This window comes from Diprion similis, chromosome 9, assembly GCF_021155765.1.
Source record: "Diprion similis isolate iyDipSimi1 chromosome 9, iyDipSimi1.1, whole genome shotgun sequence".
In the NCBI taxonomy this organism is placed as follows: Eukaryota; Metazoa; Arthropoda; class Insecta; order Hymenoptera; family Diprionidae; genus Diprion; species Diprion similis.
The window spans coordinates 4,836,426-4,862,349 of record NC_060113.1 but is presented as its reverse complement, the minus strand read 5'-3'; the positions used below and the strand labels follow the sequence as shown (position 1 = coordinate 4,862,349).

General features: G+C 36.3%; 1 protein-coding gene across 4 annotated transcripts in view; it reads right to left on the bottom strand.

Moving 5' to 3' along the window:
• Positions 1-25,924, bottom strand: part of LOC124410299 (protein dimmed-like) — a 99,155-nt gene that overhangs the window by 5,752 nt on the left and 67,479 nt on the right. Inside the window, exons 1-2 of one of the 4 annotated variants that reach the window (XM_046888556.1) lie at positions 19,213-19,260; positions 2,199-2,360 (exon numbers count right to left, since the gene is read on the bottom strand). In XM_046888556.1, coding sequence (XP_046744512.1) covers positions 2,199-2,330 — 132 coding nt within the window. In that variant the 5' untranslated portion in view covers positions 2,331-2,360; positions 19,213-19,260. Of the gene's footprint in view, positions 1-2,198; positions 2,361-7,497; positions 7,578-19,212; positions 19,261-25,924 lie in introns of those variants that run through there. The other 3 variants (XM_046888554.1, XM_046888555.1, XM_046888553.1) reach the window with 3 other exon arrangements.

The window sequence follows — 25,924 nt, the reverse complement described above, 5'->3', positions numbered from 1 at the left end:
CGTGGATCGAGAGATCGAGAAGGTGAGTGATAAGAATTTGTTCAGCCGGTCGTTCGCACGTCGAAACGTATATATATATTATTGATCTTTACGGTTCGTTCGATTTGTTTGCCAAGCAATTCCGGCCACCTTTTTTTCAACCGTTCGATATATGAAAATGGTGTCGAAAATCATGTTTAATAATTCTATCACGCCGCGTTAATTTTCATACTGTGATAAATTTCATTCCGCACAACTTTCAATGTAGACTGTTTTACTGAAACCTTGTAAACTGAGGCGCAAATTTTATAGACGGTTTATCTTCACAGCTGCTTTTTGTAATTCACCTTGAAAATATTTTTATTTCTACATAACATGTGGTTGTAAATTGAAAAAAAAAAAAAAAAAAAAAAAAAAAAAACAATATTATTCGCTTATAATACAAGGTGTGAAATAAAATTCTTTTTTCAACGTATTAACCACCACATTGTTTGATATCCCAATTTTTACACATCAATAAAGTTTGACCTAAGAGAAGAAGAGAGAAAAAAAAAACATAGGAAAATATTTATCCGTCGATAAGAAATGAAATTATCCATTTGTTAATCTAGCGTGTACAGTTATGAATATATTTTTTTCTTATAATATCATATTTAAGTACCTACGCGTTTCGAATCATTCATTATTATTATTATTTGACAGGTTCGTTATGCTGTACTTGGAGTTTTCTATTAATCGTATTCAATTTTCACATTCGCTTGTTTAAGCTTCGTTTATTCGTGACTGGAAGGGAATAATTATTGATATCTGTCGGTAATTCAATAATTAAATTATGCAACAGGCGATATAAAATTGCAATTCGAACCGGCTACATCAACGAGAATGGGAATAGATTTCTAAAGATCGCATCTGAGGATATAAGATGAGGAAAATGTACGCGATGCGTAAACCTGTCGAAAGGCAATCATCGACGTGATCGTAAATATAATTGATTTGGATACATCATAAATAACTATTATAGAAAAACGTTGAAACTAAATAGTCTGACAATAATCAATCAGAAATTGCTCTCCTCAAAGTGAAATCAAGATAAAGCAAAAATGCTTATGAAATCGAATCATCATAACGATTCATGCTGAGGAAAAAATGGAAAAACAGTTACTTCGCAATTTTGGAATTGTTTGAAATTCGGTGAAACCGTAAATAAAACGAAACACGTTGAGATTTCGAAATTTTAGTTCCTTAAAAATTATTGTAAAATTAGGAAATCAGTAATTTTTTCTTCGATGTTTTGTTATATATACGAAAATTTTACCTGCAATTTCAACCCCGTCAATAATACTGACAAATAAATTCAAGTTTTAACGATTATAATTCGTGATTGATTGATCAGACATTAGTGTCCAGCAAAATGACGAGTCTAATAAAGGGTGCAATGACCGATATTGTCGTTGCTTTTGCACAAACGAAGCAACGAGGTGCCAGGCACTTGTAGATTTAAGTGGAATCCCGCAGAGCAGCCTTATTTAGCGATTAATGGCGTCCAATTTCAGGAGGAGCCAAACTTTCGATGGTATTAACGCAGCCCGATATGTGGATGTGAACCGGAAGTACGACGATGAAAATGTTATATCAGATTCAGTGTGAAAGCTCCTCAAAGTGGGAGTCAAAAATTAGGGGAGGAAAAAAGGGTCCAAAAATTTTTAGGTGGGATTGAAATTCCGAAAGTTGAAGTAAACAAACGAAACTTTGACGAAAAATGAAAAACTTTCATTTCTTCACTTCAGTTTCGCCACAAAATAATTCCTAATCAAACTCTGAACTTCAATCTCAAGTTATTGACAATTTGAGAAAAGATTTTAACAATTAAGGTTATTAGATTCTAAAAAAAATTTGACAAGCCTCCAATTATAGTATAGCATAAAAAATTTGTTGTGAAAAACTTTCGGGTAATATATCTGGCGATTTTTTTGGTAAACGAAATCAGCCCGAAAATTTTTCAGTCGTATCAAAAACCTCAGAGTCAAATCGTTTCGAGGGTTCTAGGCGGGTAGAAAATTGTTTTTGTTTCCTGTTTACCGATATCATTCCTATAAATAATATTATTGGAAAGTTTTTCTCGAGCGGTTTTTCGCAAAATTCAAACTCCCCAACTTTTACTAGGCAAAAATGAAAATCGGCGAGGCGACAAGTGTCGGCAAAAAAGATTTGATATCTACCTCCGCGCCGCCGACATCGTGCCGGCTTCGTTTCCCGGTCAGGGAATCAACGGAAGCGTCATCCAGGTCGATGTACATCTCCTGATCAGCGCAGTCCTGGTCGCTGCCCGATAACCTTTCCAGGCTGCGCATTCTTCGGACAATAGCTACGGCCTAGCTACCCTGAAACAAGGGAGAGAGAAAAACAAATAAATAAATAAATAAATAATATAAACTAGAATAATTATGGTGACAGGTGTATTGTAAAAACGTCGTTTTTATTATTGTATATATTATTACATAATGCGGTACTAATTTCTATCCCACGTATTGTATATATATATATATATGCTACGATGTTTCAGAAAAGATAATTTGCGATTTTTTACCATGCCAATCCAAGAAAAGTTTCGCAAGATTGGAAGAAAGTTTTTGTCAGAAGATGAGCGTTCCACGTTATGCGGAAGATTACGCTCACTTGATTTTTTACTTTTTTACACTTTGGTGAATTTATCAAGAATCGCGAATAACTTTTTTTTTTATCGACTATAGCAATCATGACATCAATTTATGTCACTAAAAATAGCCAAACTTGTAGTATCAAGAATCCAATTGACGTTTGAGAAATGTGGTTGACAACTTTTTCCTCATTCATTCAATCTCATAAGATAGTTTTAATTTAATATGAACTTTGAATTTAGGAGAACAAGATTCCTGGTTGATATATCGTTGCGTTATGAATCGTGATCTTTGGGTTGAATACAAATGTCAGGAAAGAAATATTAATTAAAGTGCTAAAACGTGACTCTTGAGAAATTCAAAAAAATGTGAAAAAGGTGAAAAATCAAATGACCGCAACTTTCCACATAACTAAGAACGCTCATCTTTTCACAAAATCCTTCTGTCGATCTAAACAAACTGTTCAGGGGGTTCCACGGTGAGAAATGGTAAATTATTTTTTTCCGAAACACTCCAACATATAATACATATAGCCATTCAGCTTGCATAAAAATGTGACGATGAATACGTGTAAATGTGCGCAGACGAATTTCGTGGGCGATGATATTCAACTTTCCACTCACGTCAACGGCCGACTATTTTATTTACATTTTAATTGACACATTTGAAACGCGATTCCGATCGGTTAAAAACAAAACGATTATTTATTTCCAGTAGACTTGGGTCACGAGACGGAGGTATATATACCTACATATTAAGGGGAGGGGGGGGGGGGCCAAGTGGGCACCTAAAAATTTTTGAAATATTTTTAATAAAAAAGGATAAAATTAAAATCGCCAGAGCTTTTTATCAAATATAAATTGTTCGGAAATTGTAATTACTCTTAAACATTTTATTCTGATTTTAGGCATTATTTTCTTAAGAAGCCCACTTTGCCCCACCCTGCTCTATATACGAAGTTTACACGATTACTGAAATTGAATTCAAGACGAAAAAATGACAAAAGAAATTGAAAAACAAATCCACTGTTGAATTATTCTAATGAGTTTCAAGTTTGAAAATCTTCTCAGATGTATAATCATAAGAAATTTTTAATTGTCTTGCATAAAGCCGAGATTTTGATGCTGCGATGGGTTAGTTTTAAAAAATGGATGAATAATAAAGGTGCGTACATAAAGAAATTTCAATCGTTGTTTCAGTTTGCATAGACATAAAAATTAATCGCAGCATCGTTTAATTAATATTTTCTCTCTTACATTCGACTGTCGTGTGAATAAATTTTACAACAGACAGTTTCTCGATTACTTTTGGCTAGCTCAGCAAATCTAAGCAACGTAAAAACCAAAACAAGAGAGACAAAAAATAAATAAATAAATATAAATTCCAATGATTTCAACATCGTTTCCGTCGGCGAGATTATCTATCTCGAAGATGTTTTTCGTCGCGGGGAATTCTTCAGATTCATGTTAAGAGTATCTTTATCTGTATTCGGATTCCCCCACGATAACTTTCTTGCAAATGAAATGACGTACGATCTCGTACGTACCGAACCTTTGACCGTGCTAAGAAAAACATCATGCGACTAGTAACAATTCGATTTCTTTTCTGAATTTAGACGATTATAAAATATTGACGGTTACGGCGATGGATTGGGAAAAAAACGAGTCAAGTCATTTCATAATTTTTAATCTATTAATTTTTTCACAATTCAAACGCCTTTGTTGATATAATTGTAATCCAAAATTCTCAAATTAGTAATTTTTTGTTAGAAAAAATCAATTCAATTTCGTCGTTTCGTATTATTTTACGGTGTAAAATTCACACAGATGAAATTTCCAATATATATATATATACAAGTAAATTACGCAATGCAGAAATGCATTTTTAGATTTTAAATTTCCACATTTTTTTTTTTTTTTTTTTTTAAGAAACACTGATATCCATAAAGCGAGTTCCTACCAAAGACGTAGACAAAAGAAAATAAATATTGTCCGAACGCGGTAATTTTATCGAATTGAAATATATACATATATGTATGTCCATCAGTTTATAAGACGGCTGCAAAGTGGGTAAATAAAATTCTTATCACCGTATATAACACGGATGATTTTTCTACACAAAACTATATATTCGGAGAGGAGTAATTTGATGAAAAATAAAAATCACGCTTTATCTCTAGTCTCTATACTGATCACGTTTCAGAATATGTGTATTATATATGTATATATATATATATATATATATATATATATATATATATATATATATATATATATATATATATATATATACACACAAATTATACATACCCGCGAGTTATCAATCGGTGATAAAACATGTCAAGTATATATATATATATCGTAGGACTTTGAGAGAGCGTTTATATTATTTCTCAGAGCATGTATATCATCAACGAACGATCACTGGGTATTGATTTTAATTAACAATTAGGTGTGCATATAATAAATATAATAAGCTAAGCCCGGCACCTCTCTTCAATTTCCGGATAACGTCGTTGACTTGACCGATAAAGTCGTAACTTGACGGGCTGAAAAACAATTCGCAGCGCGATATCAAAGTGAAAATCAAAACATCGATATAGATTGTTATTGAAAAGCAATTACATAATCGTCAACATCGTACGTTCGAAACAAGCTTTACGTACTCAGAGGGGCTGTTGTGAGAAACACTTGTCGTTCAAGTTTTCGAAATTATTGTCCAAATTTTACACTGAACTTGAAATAAAAAAAATACTCGTCAAACGAAATTGTGCTATTCGATTATAATCATAGTTGAAAATGAAGAAACTACCGAAGCTTAAGTGAATTTATGCAAAAAAAAAAAAAAAAAAAAAAAAAAAATGGATAAAAACTATCGTCGACTAGCAACTTTCCGATAACACTAACTCAAGTTGTCAAATTTTTTTCAAGTACCTTCGAGTCTGTTTATCCAAAACGATTTTTGACAGAAAAGAAAAGTGCAACAACGTATAAATGTACAAGTAACTTTCGATTCTGCATTTGTGATAATTCTGATTGACATATATAGCGAGATATTGGAGAAGGACTTGGCCCGATGACCTTCACGGATTTAAAATCGCGGCTAATTACACTTGTCACCAAATCAGATTAGCCACCAAGCGTACACGGAGTAAATCAAAATCAGACGTCAATTCGCCGAGCGATTAGATAGGTGCCAATAATCCGGTTTCTCATAATATTCTTCATCTCTTTTCTCTCGCTCTTACTAAAAAAATATCAGCAATTGTTCAACAACCGTAACGTATACAGGCGTCGATTAATTCAGGTTGGCAAATTTTCAGCGCCTCTCATCGCAAACTGATCGAGGAATGAAGAAAAAAATAATTTATTATTGTCTAATATAATAATCGGAGGCGATAATCGAGGAGGGCGACCAGTTGCAGGTATCAGACCGTGAATCAACGGAATTTATTTATCGATATCTCTCAGTTCAAAAACAAAGAATTAAATGTTTATATATTATCAAAACCGTCAAAATAATTCACAATAAGTCGCATTAACAGGAGATGAAGGAAAAAAGTTTTTCGTTTCAGAATCGACGCGAAAAAAAATGATATTTAATTCAAACGGAGAATTTGAAAAAAACTGCAAGTCCCTAGTTTAAAAAAAAAAAAGAAAAACGTGACACTCGCAGCCGTTTTAATTCTCATCTTTATAATTATCGCAGATGTTTATTAAGTTGCTTTTTGATCCAACGCGAATTACACGCGATATCCGGATTTGGTCTTCCGTCTAACGGTGCGTCTTCTGGTTATGTATTGGGTATGCATGTGCTGCGGGTTCATGGGAGCGTGAAATCAAGTTTGTTTCGGCGCTCGGATCAGGGTCTTGAAATATTCAGCACCCAGAAATATCGCGATGAAATTGGAGGAATTAAACATGCGTTTAAAAACTTGATATATACCTATATCGAAGGTTGGAATGAAGAATGCAAAAATTGGCAATATTATAAATTAACATTCAGACTCTGATAGGAGTTCTCTGGTTAATCAATTATACTCATCATCGATTATTAATTACTGCGTGTATTTGAACAAAGTTGCAATACATACGTCAGTTTTTTTTTTTCTTTTTTACTGACATTTCAAACTGACAGGTAAGTCTGATTCCGATCAGTCAAGCTCTACTTAACTTTTCTGAAATCGAAATGTTACAGAGATATGCGAGGGCGAAAATCTTGATGAAACTTGACACTCTAAGGGGATACTTTAAATAATATCAAAGTTATAAAATCGTCTTTCTTTTCTCTCTTTTTAACTTTTCTTATCAAGATGATTCGCTATATCAACGATTCTATATCGAATCTAGTCAAAAATCTCGCCAGTCAGGATCAAACTAAATCATCGATTTTGAAACGAGATAAATTACAGGAAAGAATCATTTGACCAGAATCGGCGATTTCTTTCAGTAACTAACTAATAATAATCAATACCTAAACAAGCATCAGTGAGATAATCAACTGATAAATATAGGCTAATATTTTGTATGTCATATGCAATTTTTTTTAACCGTCTCAGCAACGCCGATAAGAATATAAAAAAAAAAAGTTATCCCGTTGATCGGCGGAAAAAGATTAATTAAACGATGCATGTCTATGCATGCATGTTATAATATCAGGTGCAAGAGAGGCTGAATTTTTCAAAAGAGAATCGCACATCGCCTGACAATAAATTATAATGCAGCAAATTGCAGTTCAGCATATATGCAATTTATAAGTACACCTTTGCATTCTGTGTACATACGGCAAGTGTTTTATATCTCCACACACATATATATTAATCCATGCACGTACAAGTCCGTAATAAACATGTTTATTATACCTACTCCTCATCCCACAAGCGATGCGGTTTATTATTTCCGAGGAATACGTTAAAAGGTACCCCAAAGTGCAGCCTGAAGATGCTCAATTAATTAATTATCCCGCACATGCGACACATTCTCCGCTAATCCCACACAAATTCACCGTCGCACATACGCGTTGAATTAGAATTTTCAGCAATTTGTGTAAAAAGAAACCAAACCAATAGAAAAAAAAATTTTAAAAAAGTATAATAATTAGACAACGCACTGGAACGGAGTAAAAAAACACTTGCGCGCACCAAGCGTAATCAGTTGTTGACCGAATAATAATATTGCAAGTAAGTATAACTATCCGAGATAATATAAAGGCGATTCACTCAAAACACCATTTTGATCAAAAAAGCATTAATATTTTTCCTCGTATCGTGTTATAGAATATTTTTAAAACCGTTCGAATCTCACTGACTGATATACCTTTTTGGTTAGTAAAGCTCGTCGCAAAAATATTTCGCCACCGTTTTTTTTTTTTTTTTTTTCAATTTCTTTGTTTCCGTTTTACAATCACCACCGCTGTGTCACAGGGAAGATTATAGACCGCGATTATGCGCGGGGATTAACGCGCAAGACCTACAGAGGAGTAGGTCTTAGCTGGCCAGACGCCCGATCCGGACTGACTATAACTGTACACTACTACTCGTGGCGGGGAATCCCCCACTTTCCAAAGACAACCGGGGCTGCGTGGTTCCAAGTGCTCGATTTCCTGGCCCCCGCCTTCGCCTCGCCGGTTATCCCCTCCCCGCCGCTCTCCTCTCTGCGCCTCGTTACGTCGTCGGCGTATTTGCCGTGGACTCGCACACATGCTTCCGTCTATCTTCAGGAAACAATGACGGTGAAAAATTTGTGACGATTATTAGGTAGACGGGAATTATTCCTCGCTTTTGTTTTTATCGATTGGCCGCAGTTCTACGGCTTTTGAGGTTAGGAGGAGGCACCCGGTAAATACTGATAAAGTCGAAAGCAATTATGTGTGACCAGATTATAATACCCACATTCATCCGCGTGTTTGATGTGTGAAATCTAATCTGGGGTAGAAATTTCAAGCCGTTTTAAGCAATATTTAGCCAAATACGAGACGAAATGCTACTAAATACGGGAAATTTTTTGATAATATAATTATCGGTACAGGCGGTTATTGTTTTATCGACCGCGAGGGATGGCAGGTTTATGCATGTGTATACATAATTAGATCTTTATTCTTCGGCACTCTGTTTTGCATGAAATCGGAGACATAAAGAAGATGGAACAGCGATTACTAGGCTTCTGATCAGCGTATTCTCTCAGCTGTAAATTTTTTAGATATATATCTCACTGTACCATACGTCACAAATATCGTTCTCTGCACTCTGTGTTACACAAGCAGATGATGAGTGTAACCTTACGTATCTTATGCATCGTGCAATTATGCACAGTAAATTACATTTAGTTTTATTACAGAGCACTAAATTGTACCGTAGATACATATACCTGTCGACATGTTCAGAGTGTAATAAACAATTTATTACTCTCGATAATAACTTCTTTTCACTTTCCTTTTTATTCTCTTATTTCTCTTTGCTCAACTCGGGTAAAATATCGTCTTTTGACCGAGTCAATCAATAATACTTTGGTATTCGGCCAACGCTATAATTAAAAAGAAAAAAGAAAGAAAAAAAAATAGACTCATACCGACTTCTGCCACAGTATTATCTTGAAAAATCTCGCATTCTTACGACGTTTATCAGCTCTTGTCGAAGGAGAGACCGCGGACTTCAGAATCCGGTTGCAATTATTTTCTATTCCTTCCTGCCCGCACAATCTCTGTAGAAAAAATTCCGTATGTTGATTTACAATTAATTGCACGACATTGAATCAACGACGTATACATTGCAGACCACTACCATCGCGATAAGATACGCATAACTTCCATACATGTGATGAGACATGAAAGTCCGTACGGTGTTGTATCGAGATTTTGATGTTTCTCCTGCGTCACGATCGCTTGTCTTTCTTGTCGTTATTAGGCAAGATCGTGATTTACTAGCGTGAAAAAATCCGTTTCATGGAATATAAACAAGATGGTTTATTTGACTTTTAAACAGGTCCCTCGTCACTTATCAGTTCGTGTTTCATCGCTGTTTCCGTACGTTCAAAGTATACAGATGCGAATAAAAAAAAAAAAAAAAATTCAGTGTTCCTTGAATCTTAAGAAAGAAAGTTTGTCTGAAAACTTAAGCATCCTTCTACGATGTGTAGTCCAAACTTCTGAAGTTTGACCCGCACTTAAGCTACTGTCAACAGAACATGGCATAAAAAATTTCTTTCGAGGAAATCAAATTGGTGAAATCAGCCGCACAGATTTTGCCATTATAAAACAACTTCCCAGCACGTCAGATGCGATAAAATTTGACTTTAATTTGATCGAATGTTCTGGACTTTGGATGACTTTTCTATAAAAAAAAAAAGATTTTTCCAAATTCCTTTACCGTTAGAAAGACACTGTATATTGTGGTAATTGAAACGGGACAGATGAGTCGACTAAATCCTTCCTCGACTCGATGGTGGAGAAAGCTCTTTTCATCCTGATTAGCGATGATTTTACAGTCGGTCGTTTGATGTACGTTAGGTGTAAACGTCTATCACAATCAGCGTTGATATATAGCCGTATAGTTCGAGTGATCTAAGTGCCTGAATTGCAGGCCTTTCGGTTTTTGACAGGTGTCAAAAGCGTTCGTCGATTATTACGTATTGCTTTTTTCTTCTTGAGAACAACCGCAGCAACCAGGAACGTCGAAAGTGTTTTAATGTGTTGTGTTGGTGAAAGAAATTGTCCCAAGTGTACACACTTGCATTTGCGGTGCATTTACGCTCCACGTTTTCAGCTGTAACTGCAATTACTGATTCAAAGTGTATTTATAGCTTCCAAGTACCAACAGCCTTTTACCTCAGCGAGTGAATTGTTGCCGAGAAATAATCCTCTGGGATACAGACCACAATGTAGCCTGTAATTAGGAAAATTTTTCTGTATTATAAGCGGATATATACACTTCGAAGCGCCTTAAGGCGCGGTTTTAAACTCGGTATTATATTTCTTAAAAGTAATAATTTCTTTTCTTTTTTTTCTTCTATCTTCGTTTTTCTTCATCTCCAGCTTTCTTCGCGTATAGTTTTACAAAAACTATCGGACAATTGAGAAACGAAATGAAAATTGTGAAAAAAATTTGCGTACCTTGGGGGGAAAATATAATTCAAAATCTATGTGTGAGAGAGAGAGAGAGAGAGACGGTTAAAGCAGAGTAAAAATCAAACGTATTCTCTCGTCGAGGCTTTCGAAATTCGTCTTTATCATTCGGTCGGTGCAGCGTGTCTAACCGTAAATCGGACAGAGGCAGCGTACTTAACAGTTCCAAGTGAGATGGATATGTAAAAGTGAAGAGTTTCATTTGTGGCAGCGACGCGACGGTTGTTTGAAAATTCATTTTTACACTTTACTCTCGTTTGAATTTAATCGTCTAACGTACGTCTATCGACGAATAGACGTATTTAGATGAGGTTAAAAGGGAATGAAATCTGAAATGAGAAATAAAATTAACGATAAACCGAGACACGAATAGACGTTTGTTGTATATCTATATACATATAATATATGTACCTAGACATATCAGCAGCACATGGCGAATATTGACGACGGCCTAATTTGAACGCGGAAAATTATACAGGCAGTGTTCGTAATTAAGTTTAGTTTGCCCTGAGAACTATTATCATCCTGAGGTATGTCGTGTTCCTGTATAATTTACTTCAATAATTGTTGTAAAGTCGGTTTACGTTTTAATTGCTTTCAAACCTCTCTCCATGCGTTATTATATCGTGTAATATTCTGCGTATAACGATCGTTTTTACCCAAACTCGTAAAGTCTAGAAAAAAAAAAAAAAAAAAACCGCAGAGTACAATAATGTTTAGGTATAGATGCAAAAACTGCATTATATTACACAATTTTATTCACGATGCGATTCTTTTCAATAGTCGAAAATTTTCAATAATTTTTTCTCAAACAATTTAATATTGTACTTTCAAAAGTTCAATTTTTTTTGAATTTGTTAACTAAGGTCCGACCAAGTAGTTGTTCATGGCAAATGAATGAAGCAACATCCGGGTCAAATTTACCCAGAGTGTTAAAATCGTGGACAGAAGTAAGTGCACTAAACAAAGGTTAATTATTAAGGGCCAAAGTAGAATGTCTGTTGACATCGAAACTCTGAGTAAAGACTTTGAAAATGAATATACGGGATTTAGATAAAGAAGAAGAATTCCTCTAATGTGGAAGAAGTGATAAAAAAGCTTTCCACGTGTCTTCGTCTCAATGTATTTTGCAGTTGCATAATGTGTAACGTCGAAACAAGAAAAACTAGAGGAACCAAACGCGACTGTTATTTCAATTTTGAGTTTAAACACAAAGGAAGTTGATTATCGATTGATTCACGGCAACCAACAATTAAGCTTAACGTTTATACTCTCCACATATATCGCATATATGTGACGGAAGTTTGAAATTAAAAGTGAAAAGGACATAACTGTGAATTTAAACCTGTATGTTATATATATCTGAAACGGGCGAGGTAATTTACATTTGAAGTTTTATCACTCCCTCTTTCTCTCTCTCTCTTTTTTTTTTTTTTTTTTTTTTTTTATCTCCAACGAATATGTATCCATGTATAAATAATAATGTGCCTCATGAGCACGTATGGACACGAGAGGAGATTTTTATAATTTGTTTAATGGTTTTTTTCTCGTTACTTTATTTTTATAACACGTTTGCGATTCGAAAGTAAACCGTTTGTCTGTGGTTGTTTTACACACACATGCGCGGAGTGTTTATTCTAATACCTAATTGGGCTGTAAAACTTGAGAATGGATATAATCTTCCACAGTTCTTTATTATCGAAGGTATACCTACCGTGTATGCAATACTTTGAGCGTAAATTCAAGTTTGTAACTTTTACCGACCCGCCTTGATGATAAGTTGCTCAAAATAGCTTAAATAACACGCATCTATAACGTGTATTTTTATTTTCACCGTTTAACGAGAAAAAAATGACATCTAATCTAAATTTTTTTCTGAAAATTGGAACTAACTATCGCTTCTTATTTTTCTTTCGTTCAGTTGTAAAAGGGAATCGGTAGATTCATCTGTTTTGCAAATTTGACTTGTCGAAAATTGAGGAGAGATTGCGCGGGTGGATTTTTTTTTCGCATTTTTTTCACCAACGCGTGTTTCGCTGCCAACTTTCGCTGACAATAACACTCGAGGCGAATTCAATTTCCGGAGAATGTCTGCAGCTCGAAATTTGAAATATTTGAAACTGTCCGACACTCATAACGGATATAATACTTATAATGCGAATTACCGTATGACATATGGATGACCTTTCTAAGTAGAAATTTCTCACGTTCAAAAAACCAAAAAACGAGAGTTAATATGAAATGAAAGAATCTTTAGATGAAACTGGAGAAGTATTTAAAGACTGGGATACGCGGTGATGTTAATTTGGAAAGTTAGCCAGAGATAAAAGCCTCTTTTTTTACAAGTACACTTCGCGCACGTGATATATCAAGATAAGGTAAAAGTCTAGGCTATATAGTATGAAAAGTGCAATTAGTCGAGTGACCCGAGCCTTTTCGTCTGCATTCTTAACGTTTATAGGCTTAAAGCTACAGGTTGTAGACCTTAAATAAAATTTCGGTCACGTGGGAAGTGTGTCAAATAGAAATTCTGCAAAAAGTTGAGACAGCAACAAATGCAGCACGTACATTAGGGTGCCTCAGAAAAAAATAACTTACGATTTTCCACCGTGATATACCCTGAAAATTTTTTTTTTTTTAGGTTGACAGAAGGATTCTGTGAAAAGATGAACGTTCTTAGTTATGTGGAAAGTCACGGTCATTTGATTTTTCACCTTTTTCACATTTTTTTGAATTTCTCAAGAGTCACGTTTTAGCACTTTAATTAATATTTCTTTCCTGACATTTGTATTCAACCCAAAGATCACGATTCATAACGCAACGATATATCAACCAGGAATCTTGTTCTCCTAAATTCAAAGTTCATGTTAAATTAAAACTATCTTATGAGATTGAATGAATGAGGAAAAAGTTGTCAACCACATTTCTCAAACGTCAATTGGATTCTTGATACTACAAGTTTGGCTATTTTTAGTGACATAAATTGATGTCATGATTGATATAGTCGATAAAAAAAAAAGTTATTCGCGATTCTTGATAAATTCACCAAAGTGTAAAAAAGTAAAAAATCAAGTGAGCGTAATCTTCCGCATAACGTGGAACGCTCATCTTCTGACAGAAACTTTCTTCCAATCTAGCAAAATTTTTCATGGATTGGCATGGTAAAAAATGGCAAATTATTTTTTCTGAAACACCCCAATGATGCATAAACGATCAAAGGTACCTTGTACCGTGAACATTACTCGAAGTCGAATATCGGGAGGTTCGGTTTCAGCTGTATTAATTCAGCATCGGGCAGAATTTCCTCCTTCGGTATGTGTGCAATGACACAAACACACAGTAGCAACTTAATCACCAGAGATTTCTCACTCTAATTATATCTCGCTGAACGTGTCGCGTAAACCTGATGTTATTTATGCGCCATTACACACTCGGCTGATTACACTTTATAGGTGCACATGAGATATTATGCACGTGTCGATACTGGGAGATAGAATCTCACCTTATAGCCGCGCGTTTTCTCCCTTCGCAAGCGTTTAATCAATAACCCAGCATCATCCATGCCTGATTCGTTTCCATTCATTATAATACCGGGGGTAAAACATGAAACAGATTACAATATATACACGGTGAAAAAGTAATATTTTTTACCAATTTCAAGTCCAGAGATTAACATTAAGGGGAGACTACAGTGAAATATTGATAATATCAAGTTTTTGATTTTTGAAACGACTAAAAAAGATGTCATCAAAAATTGCTTCTGTTCCTCTGTCCATTCAACCAATCTCAAAGGCCTCATCTTTAATCTTTGCATCGATCAAGAGATATAGGACAACAGCAGTGATACCATAGCCAAGTTATTATTTTCATTTCAACAGAATAACAATTCCATTATTAACTAGCGTTATCAATGCAAATACTCTTAACGACTTTTAATATCCCGTAAAACTTTTCTACAACAAAATACACACACACACACACACGATAAGTAACACTTAATCTAATCTAATCTCTCCTTCTCCGTTAGTCTTCCTCTCCACGAGTAGGCACTCATGGTTTCTCTGTTTTCGTTTCGCCGGTTTCCCTTACTTTTACCCACCACCACAACCGCTTATCCAGCAAGGATATCTCCGGCTTTTTATCGAGGATAATTAGTGCGTGAACCGCGTATTGCTGCCGCAGCTGCATTCCCAAACGACAGTAGAACTGCGATATGCCGTAAGAAAGTTGGGCGACACAGCCTGGTACTCAGGGTGGGAAGTTTTGTTTTTTGTCAAATTTTTCGCAATCTCAACGAGTCGGATTCCTGTTTTCGGTAGAGATTGTAAAATTTTCGCTTTACGCACCGCGGGTTCTTGATCTTCGTGCGCCACTTGCATGTCTGTGAAAAGGCTTCATTTCGTGTATTCTTGGTCCACGACGCTGGAGAGTCCGAGGCTGATATTCGATGGACATAAATTTGAGCAGAAACAGGTTTCTCGGGTGTGTGTGTGTGTGTGTGAGAGACAGACAGAGAGAGAGAGAGAGAGAGAGAGAGAGAAGGAGACATGTTGTACAAGTTTGTGAAAACACGGCCACATTTCGATAGATGTGTGGTTTAAACGTGTGTGGGTGCTTCACGTTAGGCAAAATACCACACGGGAGTCTCGAGAGAGAGAGAGAGAGAGAGAGAGAGAGAGAAGGAGACGTCGGTGAAAAATAAAAATACACATAATATTTCAATAAACAGAACCGCCCCGCTTAGACACATACTGCATATATATTTGTGTATGATAACGAGGATGAGAAGAAATGCGGACGAATGCGATGTTTATGTTCGTACTTCTCGCAGCCTATACCACCGTTTTTCTATGCAACATCAAACATTCACTTATAATATACTCGCTGTAACAATAAGTTAGAGGTACATATCCTGCTTCTCTGTATATATATAGGGTGCGGAGAGTAATTGTTGAGTGTACGCATAATATGCATCTATACAAACAAACAATAAACCATACTTATCGACAGATCAAACCAACCGTTAATGGTCATAATTTATTGTCCAGTTTGCATACAGCATGTCACGATTTAAGTTCGTCGTTGTGGCTAATCGATCGGCTTATCAAAGTACACACAGGGTGTCTAACACGTTTGTATTGCACGACGTAAAAGCTTAATTTTTTCCGAAACGATGTCAACTCTTTCGAAATTGGCGTATAAAAAAAGTTATCTTGTGCAAAAAGCTAAATATTGCTTTCTTTTTCTTACATACAGATCATTCCATATTATACATCACCTGACCCATCCTAACAGTAAAGCTTTTTTCGATCACAGAATTCACGGGATAAATTTTCTTGCCTAAAATATCGTCTGCAAAGGCGATAACAAGAAAGATAAATAAGTTGAGAAAAATAAAAATTAAGAATCGAACCGTCTGTGTACTCAAGCGACGGGAAATATCAGCGAATTGTTCAGCCGTGACATGGGGAAGGGGGGGGGGGGGAGGGGGGGCAGTCGCTTTGTGCGTGGCAAACGCACGTCTGTGTGTACGCAGAGCAGGAGAGTATGTAGGTATGTAGGTACCTACGCGTTAAAACGAATTTAACGGCGTAGAAAACAAGTCGAGGCATGACCAATTGATTTCCAACGATTTGTAAGCCCCTGGCTACTAGTCGCCTGCCTGCCTGCCTCCTCTACTCTTCGTCCTGGCGTTGCGGAAGATGTTGGAGCTCGACTAAACTTGCCTCGAGCTTTTTTACCGGCTCACCTTTCTCTCTCTCTCTCTCTCTCTCTCTCTCTCTCTCTCTCGATTATAGCCTGTAGGTTCGACACAGTTACGTGGGGACATATTGACGGGGAACCGTTCGATCGATTCAAATTTGAAGGGAGGGGGAGGGTCCTGACTTGGAGGACCCAAAAACGGTGTTTGCATGCAGACACCGAGTCGATGATTTCGAGGGATTTCGCAGAATATCGTTTATAAATAACAGGGAAATGGATAATAATGCGATTTCATCGTGCATGTAGCTTGGGGTTTTATGAATCGAGCATAATTATGACGTCAGTGCTGATTACGACCTCGTTATTGTTCTACGTCATTCCGGTATTTCAAAACAAAGAACGTTTGAACGTTTGATGTCCGAAACGATCAATAATAATAAGCATAAAACGCAAGGAAAAAGGAAAGAATTGCAATAAAAAAAAGCAAGACACAATTAATTAATTAATAACAGTTTGACTCATGTTTTTTGTGGCAAGGAAATAATCTCTTTTTCCCATCTGCAAAGTGAGTGGAAAAAATTTTTCCTCCATCTGGGATGGTGGCAATCCAAAAATATCAAAAAAAAAAAAAAAAACACACACACCAGGGCAACAATTGTATCAAATTTTGTAATCCCGGAAAAGTCACGTATCATCGAATTCGGTAATTGAAAAAAGTGTAAATACAAAAAAATGTATCTTAAATTCAGCCGAAACACGTTAACTGTTCTAAATTTCAACGATTTGCATTCTAGTTAAAAAATTATAATATCTAAAAATTCACCATAATTTTTTTAATCCTTCTCTATCCTTCGATCCCAGACTTTTTTACACTTTTATCCCTACCCGCGATCCGTAATTTCGCGGTGAATCACCTCCACGTTAAACATACACGCATATATATATATGTATGCAATAGAATACAATTACACTCACACATCTCTTTCAACTATAATTGTCACGGGCAATTCATCCCGGCATTCTTACGCCGTAGCGCCCATACGCAATAAGTATTTCCAGTCTAGTCAGCGCGAGCGTCGACCACTGGGCATCACAATACCGGTCGACACACGTGAATGGACACGTGGGAACCGCATCTTCGAGCTCTCACAATCTCATGGTAATCGTCCCTCTCCTTTTTCCGGGTGTAAATATCGGTCTATCGGCGATTACGCCAACATAACAAGGAACATCAGTTTGATATCCATCTCTGACTTCGTTGAGACTCGTGTATGTTGTAGAACATTGAAAACTGAGAGAAACGCATTTTTTTTTTGTTGGTAAAAAAACGATTCAAAGGGGTGAAAATGACCCCCCAAAAAATCGGCAACCAACGGGGTGATTTCTTGATGGATTTTAATGAAACTAACAATGAAGTTTTACGATTCATTAAATGAACGCTTCACGTGTTGGGTTTCATTCGAATACATGAAACGCGTCGAGAAATCACTCCGTTGAGTGAGAGACCATTTTTGGGGGTAGTTTTCACCGGTTTAAACCGTTTTTCCGAGGATAATAAAGAATCTAGTCTCTTAGTTTTCGATGTTCTACAATATACGTGAGTCTAGATGACGTCAGAGGGGGGGATCGGGGCGGAATGACGCCGCGATTGGAAAAATCGGGTACCTAGACTCGGGTGGAAAGTAGGTATCGGGTCCCCGGACTTGCCGGCCCACGTATTCTCCGGCCTTTACTACTTTATATGCCCATCGAGCCCCGCTTAACCCGAGAGTTAAGTGCCGTCTAATGCGATTAACGGTGTGGCGCAGGTGCGTGCGGCGGCTTCGAGGAGAGAATGCAAGAGAGGAGAGAAGAGGTGGAGGACGGTCTTCAAGTGTGAGAACGAGATCTTTGGATTTACGTCCAATTTTTATCCGAATTCAGAATGCGGATTTCGCGATAAGAGAGAGAGAGAGAGAGAGATTTTTTTCAGATCGTTGGGGTGGGGGTAAAAACTTGGAAGGGTAAGTATTTCGAAATGTCAAACATGCAAAAATGAAGTAACGAGAGACGATTTGTTCGAAATCTTGATTTTTGAACGTGTCACTGACTAGGAGTCGATCTACTCAGTGAGATTTTCGAATATCAAGATTTCGATTAACTTAACTTTTGTTACTTCATTTCCGAATGTTTTAAATTTGGATACATCAGCCGTTTGAAATAGTGACCCTTCTAAGTTTTGGTACCACTATCGCAAGACTCATGGTGATTCGGTGAAAGTACACCATGAAAAGACGATTAATTGAGAATAAAGTCAAATTTTAAATGAGGGATTTCATAAGGGAGACTAATCAAGGTATTCTTGTTGATTAGTTTCAAAAAGAACAAGTCGCAGACGAAGTTCAGGCAATTCGTTAACGAAATCGAAAAAGTTCTTCCGGCATTATTTAAAAACACATGCTGTATTTCCAAAGTTTTATAACTTCTTCGACCCAAGTATCCAAAGTCTTTTAAAACCTTGCAGTGACTTTGATACGATACTGGTTATAAGTAATTTCCAATAAATGTCGTGTATTCGATTTTTATTTTTAATATCAGTCGATTAGTTTGCATTGCATTTTCTATAATAAAAAATCTCAACTCCTTGGCTGAAAGTCATCTTCGAGAGTTCGAAGATCGAAATTTTCTTTCTCAGATCAATAATATAGTAATAAAAATACCGCGTATAAAGAGAAAAATAATATTCAAAAGACAAAAACCGTATTACAATACTCACGTAAGAAATGTGGTAAATTCCATTCTCGATGCCGGAAATTCAGCAGCTATCCGATAATACGAACTGCACCGCGATGTAAGAATAAAAAAAACAGCGAATATCTATTAAACGTTTCCACTGTGCACTGAAAATATATAATTACAACCACAAAACCGTCGCGCCAATTATCCGTGTCACTTTTCTCCAATTCAACTTTGAAATTTTTCTTTATTGTTAGATATAAGACTGCAATACTAATCGTCGTCAATGATCGAGACTCACTACCTGTTGTCTGGATCCGTTAAGCACGAAGAAACTCGAGATTCGCGACAACGTGCGCGCGCCTCAACTTCTGTCAATGGTTTGACATTTCGGAGTGTACTAGCACCGGCGGGGAGGCAAGATGGGAAGGGAGGGGAGGGAAGAGGGGAAGTTGGGACGCGCATGCGTCGGGACGCCTCAGGTCGTTGCCATTTGGCTGTTCAGGCGAACCAGCCGATCGCCGGCGACGATGCAACGCCGAAAATCGCGGCCTCGACTGTCCCGAAATCGACGTGCCAAGGTGGGACCGATACGGCCCAAAGAGAGGCCCAAAAACTTCCCCTTTTCAACCCTCGAGGGGGTGGAACGGCGACTTCTCGATGACGTTGAGAATCTGGTTGCATTCTCTGAACTGTAGATTTTTTTTTTTTTTTTGTTCTTGTTTTTTGAGACTCGTAAATTATCCTCAAAGAAGTTTGAATTCGTTTCAGGGTTGAGGAAATCGCTCCATTGTCGTGGCTGGTTGAATTCTCTGACGTGTACACGTTTTTTTTTTTTTTTTTTTTGTTCTTGTTTTTTGAGACTCGTAAATTATTCTCAAAAAAGTTCGAATTCGTTTTAGGGGTGAGAAAATCGCTCAACTGTCTGTCTGGTTGCATTCTCTGATCTGTAAATTTTTTTTTATTCTTGTTTTTTGAGACTCGTCAATTCGTTGCGATTTCACTCTGCACGATTATTTATTTTATTCAAAAGAGTGTGGTTCTGTATTTTGAGATTACACTATCGATTATCGGATCATGATCTAGGATTAATAACACTCAATTTTATGTTTAAAAAAATATTTGTTCGAGGGAATCGATTGAAATAGTTTTATGCGACAAAATATGCCATCGAGAAGTGTAATCTGTAAAAGTCAAGCTTACACTTTGTCATTTGAAAATTATTTAAAACGAAACATTGGTATTATCCAAGCAGTTCTTTGTACGATAAGAAAAATTCTGTTCTCACATTTTTAAGAAAATTTTCGAACATCAACTTTAGGTGTATACTGTTAAAAATGTAAAATACGACTGATTTAAAAATTCTCATTTTTTTGATAATTTTGAAATTGTAAAATAAGCTGTAGAAAATGAGGAAAATTTTGTCGATTTGTCAAATATTCATAAGATAACTTCTAAGCGACGTAATTTTCAGCTATATTATCTGCTCGTGATGCGATGTTATATTTGAATACGGATGCATGACCCTTTCACTTTTCACGATATATTATACCGAGTTCAATGTGGAATGGATGAATTCACGAGATGGAAGTCTAGAAATCCATCCACCTTGATCGAATACAGTTACTACTTTGAATTTAAAAGTTGCGTAAAAAAACCTTTGAAGCCCAACAAACGTTTGAGAAAAACTTGTGCATTCCAGATCGTGATCACGTATCAATCACGATCCAGACGCGCGTTTAAAGACTTCACTGTCGCAACACTTTTTCGGGTACAACATTATTGTTATTATATGTATATGTATACAGGGGCGAAGGATTATTTTGTCTAAATTTGATTGACGTAAAGTTGTGTTTTCCCAATGCGTAGGTAGCTAGTTACGAACGTACGTACGTACGTACCTAACGTCAGACAATTTAAATCATTGACCTTTGTATATAGGGCGTTCCACGCCAAATCGAACGTTTTGAAAAATTTTGATTTCTGATTTCCTCAATTTTTTCATATTTTTTAGCACCTCTCGACAGAGCTTTTCTGATGAATTTTGAGATGTTTTTTATAACTTGTTAAGAAAAATATCAATTTTCTAAAAAATCTCGATCTTTTTTGGTTTCTTGTTTATAACTTTCTTAATAATGGTCAAAATTTGAGTTTTTTTTTTTTTATAATTCTTTGTTTTTAGATGACCTTTGCAGAAAAAAATTCAACAGAAAATATTCAAAGTGTTTTCGATTGAGATTTTTGAGTTTGAAGTTTTAAATCGTATTTTTGAAAGCGAGTGTATCTTTAGATTTTTTTAAAACTTTTTTATTTTAAACTACCATTCTTTTAACAACTTTTAAGACCGATACGATCATGGGTCCTCCATAACTACTATTATTTTTCGATTTTTGCAAATTTGAAACAAAAATTTCAAACCTTTCGATTTGGCGTGGGACAGCCCATAAATATTATTATTAGCTAACGTCGCCGTCGGCCAGCTTTGCATGTCACATCAGCGTTTAGTGTGAATCCCCGGAACTCGCAGAGCATAAGCATATTCCAAACCCTCGTCACATCGAGGATCCTCGAAGAGAACGGAGAATCGCGACGCAGCCGAAGGGGCCGGATATAAGACACGGGCAATCATCTCTTCTCGCCTGACTATTATACTTGTTATACTTTATTATAATTACGCGGGTGAACACGGCTTTCGAAAAGACTTTACAACACCTGTTTCATTTTTTTTTTTTTTTTTTTTTCTTCCTCAGCGGTTACACGAGCGTCCCAATTTACGTTTAAAATGTTTTCCAAGTGCCTTAGGATTTGGAAAAAGAAATTGCGCAGTTTTTACATTCATATGCAAACGTGCGATTTCGATTTGGATTCGAAAATTTCGATCTAGTGATCTAGCCAAGCAAATTCCTTGATCGATATAAGCCTTTCTTGTCACGATCTAGTGAATCTTTTAACGTGTTTCTGAAATTGAGTAGACTAAATATCGTTTCATTCGAAGTTCACGTATTGTTCCTCCAAGTCACGTCTACGTTGACAGAAACAATTAGGTACTTGAAATAAAATAAGTACTCGAATCTGGCCAACAAAAAATTAACATCGATTGAATGTTGTTATGGTTCGTTGATCCAACCGGAACTTGTTTGGCGTAACTGGCTAAATCAGTTGCACTAATTTCTTTACAAGGTGAAAGAAACGCCAGATGATTTGAACAAGTAGAGAATATATTCATCTCTTGTTGCGGAAGTAGCTTCGGAGATAGTTTTAAAAGCGGGCAGTCGAAAAAAAAAGGAAGTCAGATACGGATAACGTGATATAAATTGATCGTCAGATCTGTTAAAAAGAAAGAAATAAAATTGATATTGACTAAAAACGAACGATAACTATTGACATAATGTTGAATTTGTACTTCTACATATGCAAAGCCAAGTTTCCGCGTTTCACCTCTTAAATATCGAGTAAATGCCGTAAATTTTTGAGTCTACAAAATTATAAACGATATCATTCGTAGAATGAATGATGTTTAGTAATTGCAAAAGATTTTTGTAACAATAAAATTCCATGACCTCCTTCGACCATTGAATTCTTGACTGAAGAAAACGTATGTTTTTATAAAACAATTTCATATTTTTAAAACAAGACAATTCACGTGCGTTCAATAAAATTTTCAATTATTTTTAATCACACATTTCCTCGATACAAAATTTACATTATCGTAAGGAACATGATGATAGTCAGTACGATCATTCAAAGGCTTGATTGAATCCTCTGTTAAGTAGTCGCAAGTATTTCATTGAATTAAGCAAGTATTGTGTTCGCCGCATTCGACAATAGCGTTTAGTTGAATCGAAGGAACATCACTTGATTAAAATAATCCTTTCCCTCCGTGTAGGTACCCGAACACCATGGTAAATGGTCATGCAGGTTGGGTTAGGTTAGATTAGTTTAGTTTGAAAGGTTAAATGGAAAAAAGAAACTGCGTAGTTTCTAGATTCATATAGGTACACAGTCGACTTCATCCAATGAATTTATTTTCAATTAATCGAAAATTAGTCTGTTTGAAAACGATCATTACTGTGCACAATTGATAAAACAGTATAGAATCCGCTAGATCCATAATTATTGCAAAAATATCCGCTCGACGTATCAATTAACGAAATAAAACCGACCGACCGACGATTCGTGATAAATTTATAATTTTCTTTTCCGATCCACGTGAGTACCTCGCGTGCAAACAGGAAACAACAGGTAGTTGGAGGACGTAACGACTTCCCGTAAAATTGGGACTACAGTTTCCGTCTCTCTTTCTCTCTACAGTCGCTGAACCTTCTTTAGATTTCAACCAGTATGATCTATAAAGTAAGTCGAATTCATAGCTCACCCTCTCGTCCAATCGATGAATAAGCAAGTATGTAACAACGTAACATGGTAAGTATAACACCGAGGGGTTAAGTAAGCAATACATACATATATAAATAAATATGTATATATATATATATATATTACATATATACATATATGTATCAGCGATTGAGCAAGCGAATGGATGGATAAACAAACAAAAATTCGCTCAAGGAATTCGAGGCGAGTATCTCGCACGCATACCGGCGATACTATTATATACAGTAAGTAACGGTATTCGTCATAGACGACGCTCCGCTGATTCAGCGACGAAGTCCCACCTGAAGGGGCCCAAGGCCCCTCTCTCTTTGCACGAGTAGTAAGCCGCAGGCGACACGCGGCGTCTTTCTACCTGCGAAAGAACAGGAGCAAGAGACGAAATGAAAAAAAAAAAAATACTAAGAGCAAAAAAGATGCAAAACCAAAACCGATCCAACCGCGGGTGAATCAATTTTTCATTGGGGTACAGCAAAAAGAGGGAGGATTGTGGTTAAAAAAAATCTGATTCGTCGATTTTTCTGACGATTAAGTAAGGGACGATGGGATCGGGGGTGGAGTGGGGAGGCAAAACGGGCTACCCTTAAAATTGGATGAAAAAATTAAAAAAAAAAATTTCTTTCTCAATATTTTTTATTAAATAGTCAAAAACGACTTGTATAAAAGCATTATCGAGCATTGTTTTAAATTTTCAAAATAAAAAAATAAATAAATAAATATCTTCTCCCTGACATCTGAAAATCATTTTTAAATTGTTACTATGGTTACAATAAAAAAAAAATAAAATAAGTAAATAAATAAAGATTTAACGTACTTGACTCCCCGCGAAAAGTAAGTATTTCTTTAAGTATCCCGTTTTGCGCCTCCCTCCCCCCCCCCCCCCCCCCCATGCCCCTCTCTCTCTCTCTGTACTTATATGGGTCACGTGTCGTGCGAGGAGGAATTCATCAGGCGACGAGTGGATGGATCGTTATTACGGAACAACAGGAAGCCAGCCGGGTCGGGAGTGACGTAGAGGCGGAGGTTGTTGGGCAAGAAAAGCTCCGCGCACTGTCTTTCCCCCATGCGTGTGTACGTGACCGTGTACGTACGCAAGCTGTTCTATTCGTCAGAGCGCGGAGCGGCTCGTTTAGTCACGACGATTTTATGGGGAGGAGGAGGGGGGGGAGGATTTGAGGGAAATAAGCTTGCCAGTTGCCACATATTGCAGCCGGAAGGTCGTGCTTTGACTGGGTTAGCGGTGAATGACGTGTCATTGCTTAGGCCTGTCTATACTACTTGTTGTGTGCGTGGATGCGACGTTGGTCTCTTGGTGCTGCCATGTCGCGTTGTCTTGTTGCGAATACCAATTACACCGTGTTGCACGATCTCCTAGAGATGCCACGAGCATGTCGCATATATTAGGGTGGCGCAAAAACATCGAATATTTTTTTTTTCTTCGAGTCTCGTGGGACAAAATGTTAGTTTTTGATGTTTTAAGAGCCTACTCCAAAGGACAGCTGAAAAAAAAATTTCAAGTGGTCGCTCTAAATTTTTTTAAATGTCAAAATCGTCAATTAATTAAATTAAAAAAATTATATTTTCAGTATTTTGTTTGATTTTTAATTCATGTCGTGGTGTATTGTTATCGATTCTTTATTACTGAATTGAAGAAAAAAAATTTATGAAATTTTAATATGAATATTAAAAGGTCGCTCGAAATGATCTAAAGAAATGCACCAAAAAATTGATAAAAAATTATGAGCGACCTTTCAAAAATTTAAATTTTCAACTGAAACTTCTGGAAACTTTTTTTCTTTTGTCTATAAAATTATATCGTAACGATAAAAAAAAATTTGAAAAAAAATCGATTTTCGACGATTTCTGATGTTTTAAAAAATGTGGAGCGACCTCTTAAAATTTTTTTTCTGAGCCGTCCTTTGGAGTGGGCTCTTAAAACATCAAAAACTAACATTTTGTCACACGACACTCAAAAAAAAAAAAAATAGTCGGTTTTTTTGCGCTACCCTAATGTATATAAACACATATATGTATACGCTGTGTCTATCGTAGATACAGTCTATAGAAGCGAACGTCAAATTGCAACGTCGGGTCTGTTTGTGCACGTGTCATGCGGCCAAACAGGATGTGAGAATCGAAAGTACTCACAATTCAGGAGTACCTATTTGCGGAGGGTGGGGCAAAGTGGGCCCCTTGAGAAAATAATGACTAAAATCAGACTGAAATGTTTGGAGTAATTATGCTTTCCGAATAATTCATGTTTGATATAAAGTTCTGGTGGTTGATTTCATCTCTTGTTATTTAAAAAATTTTGGGGGACCCAGTTTGCCCCAATTTTTATTGAGATGACAAAAATTTTA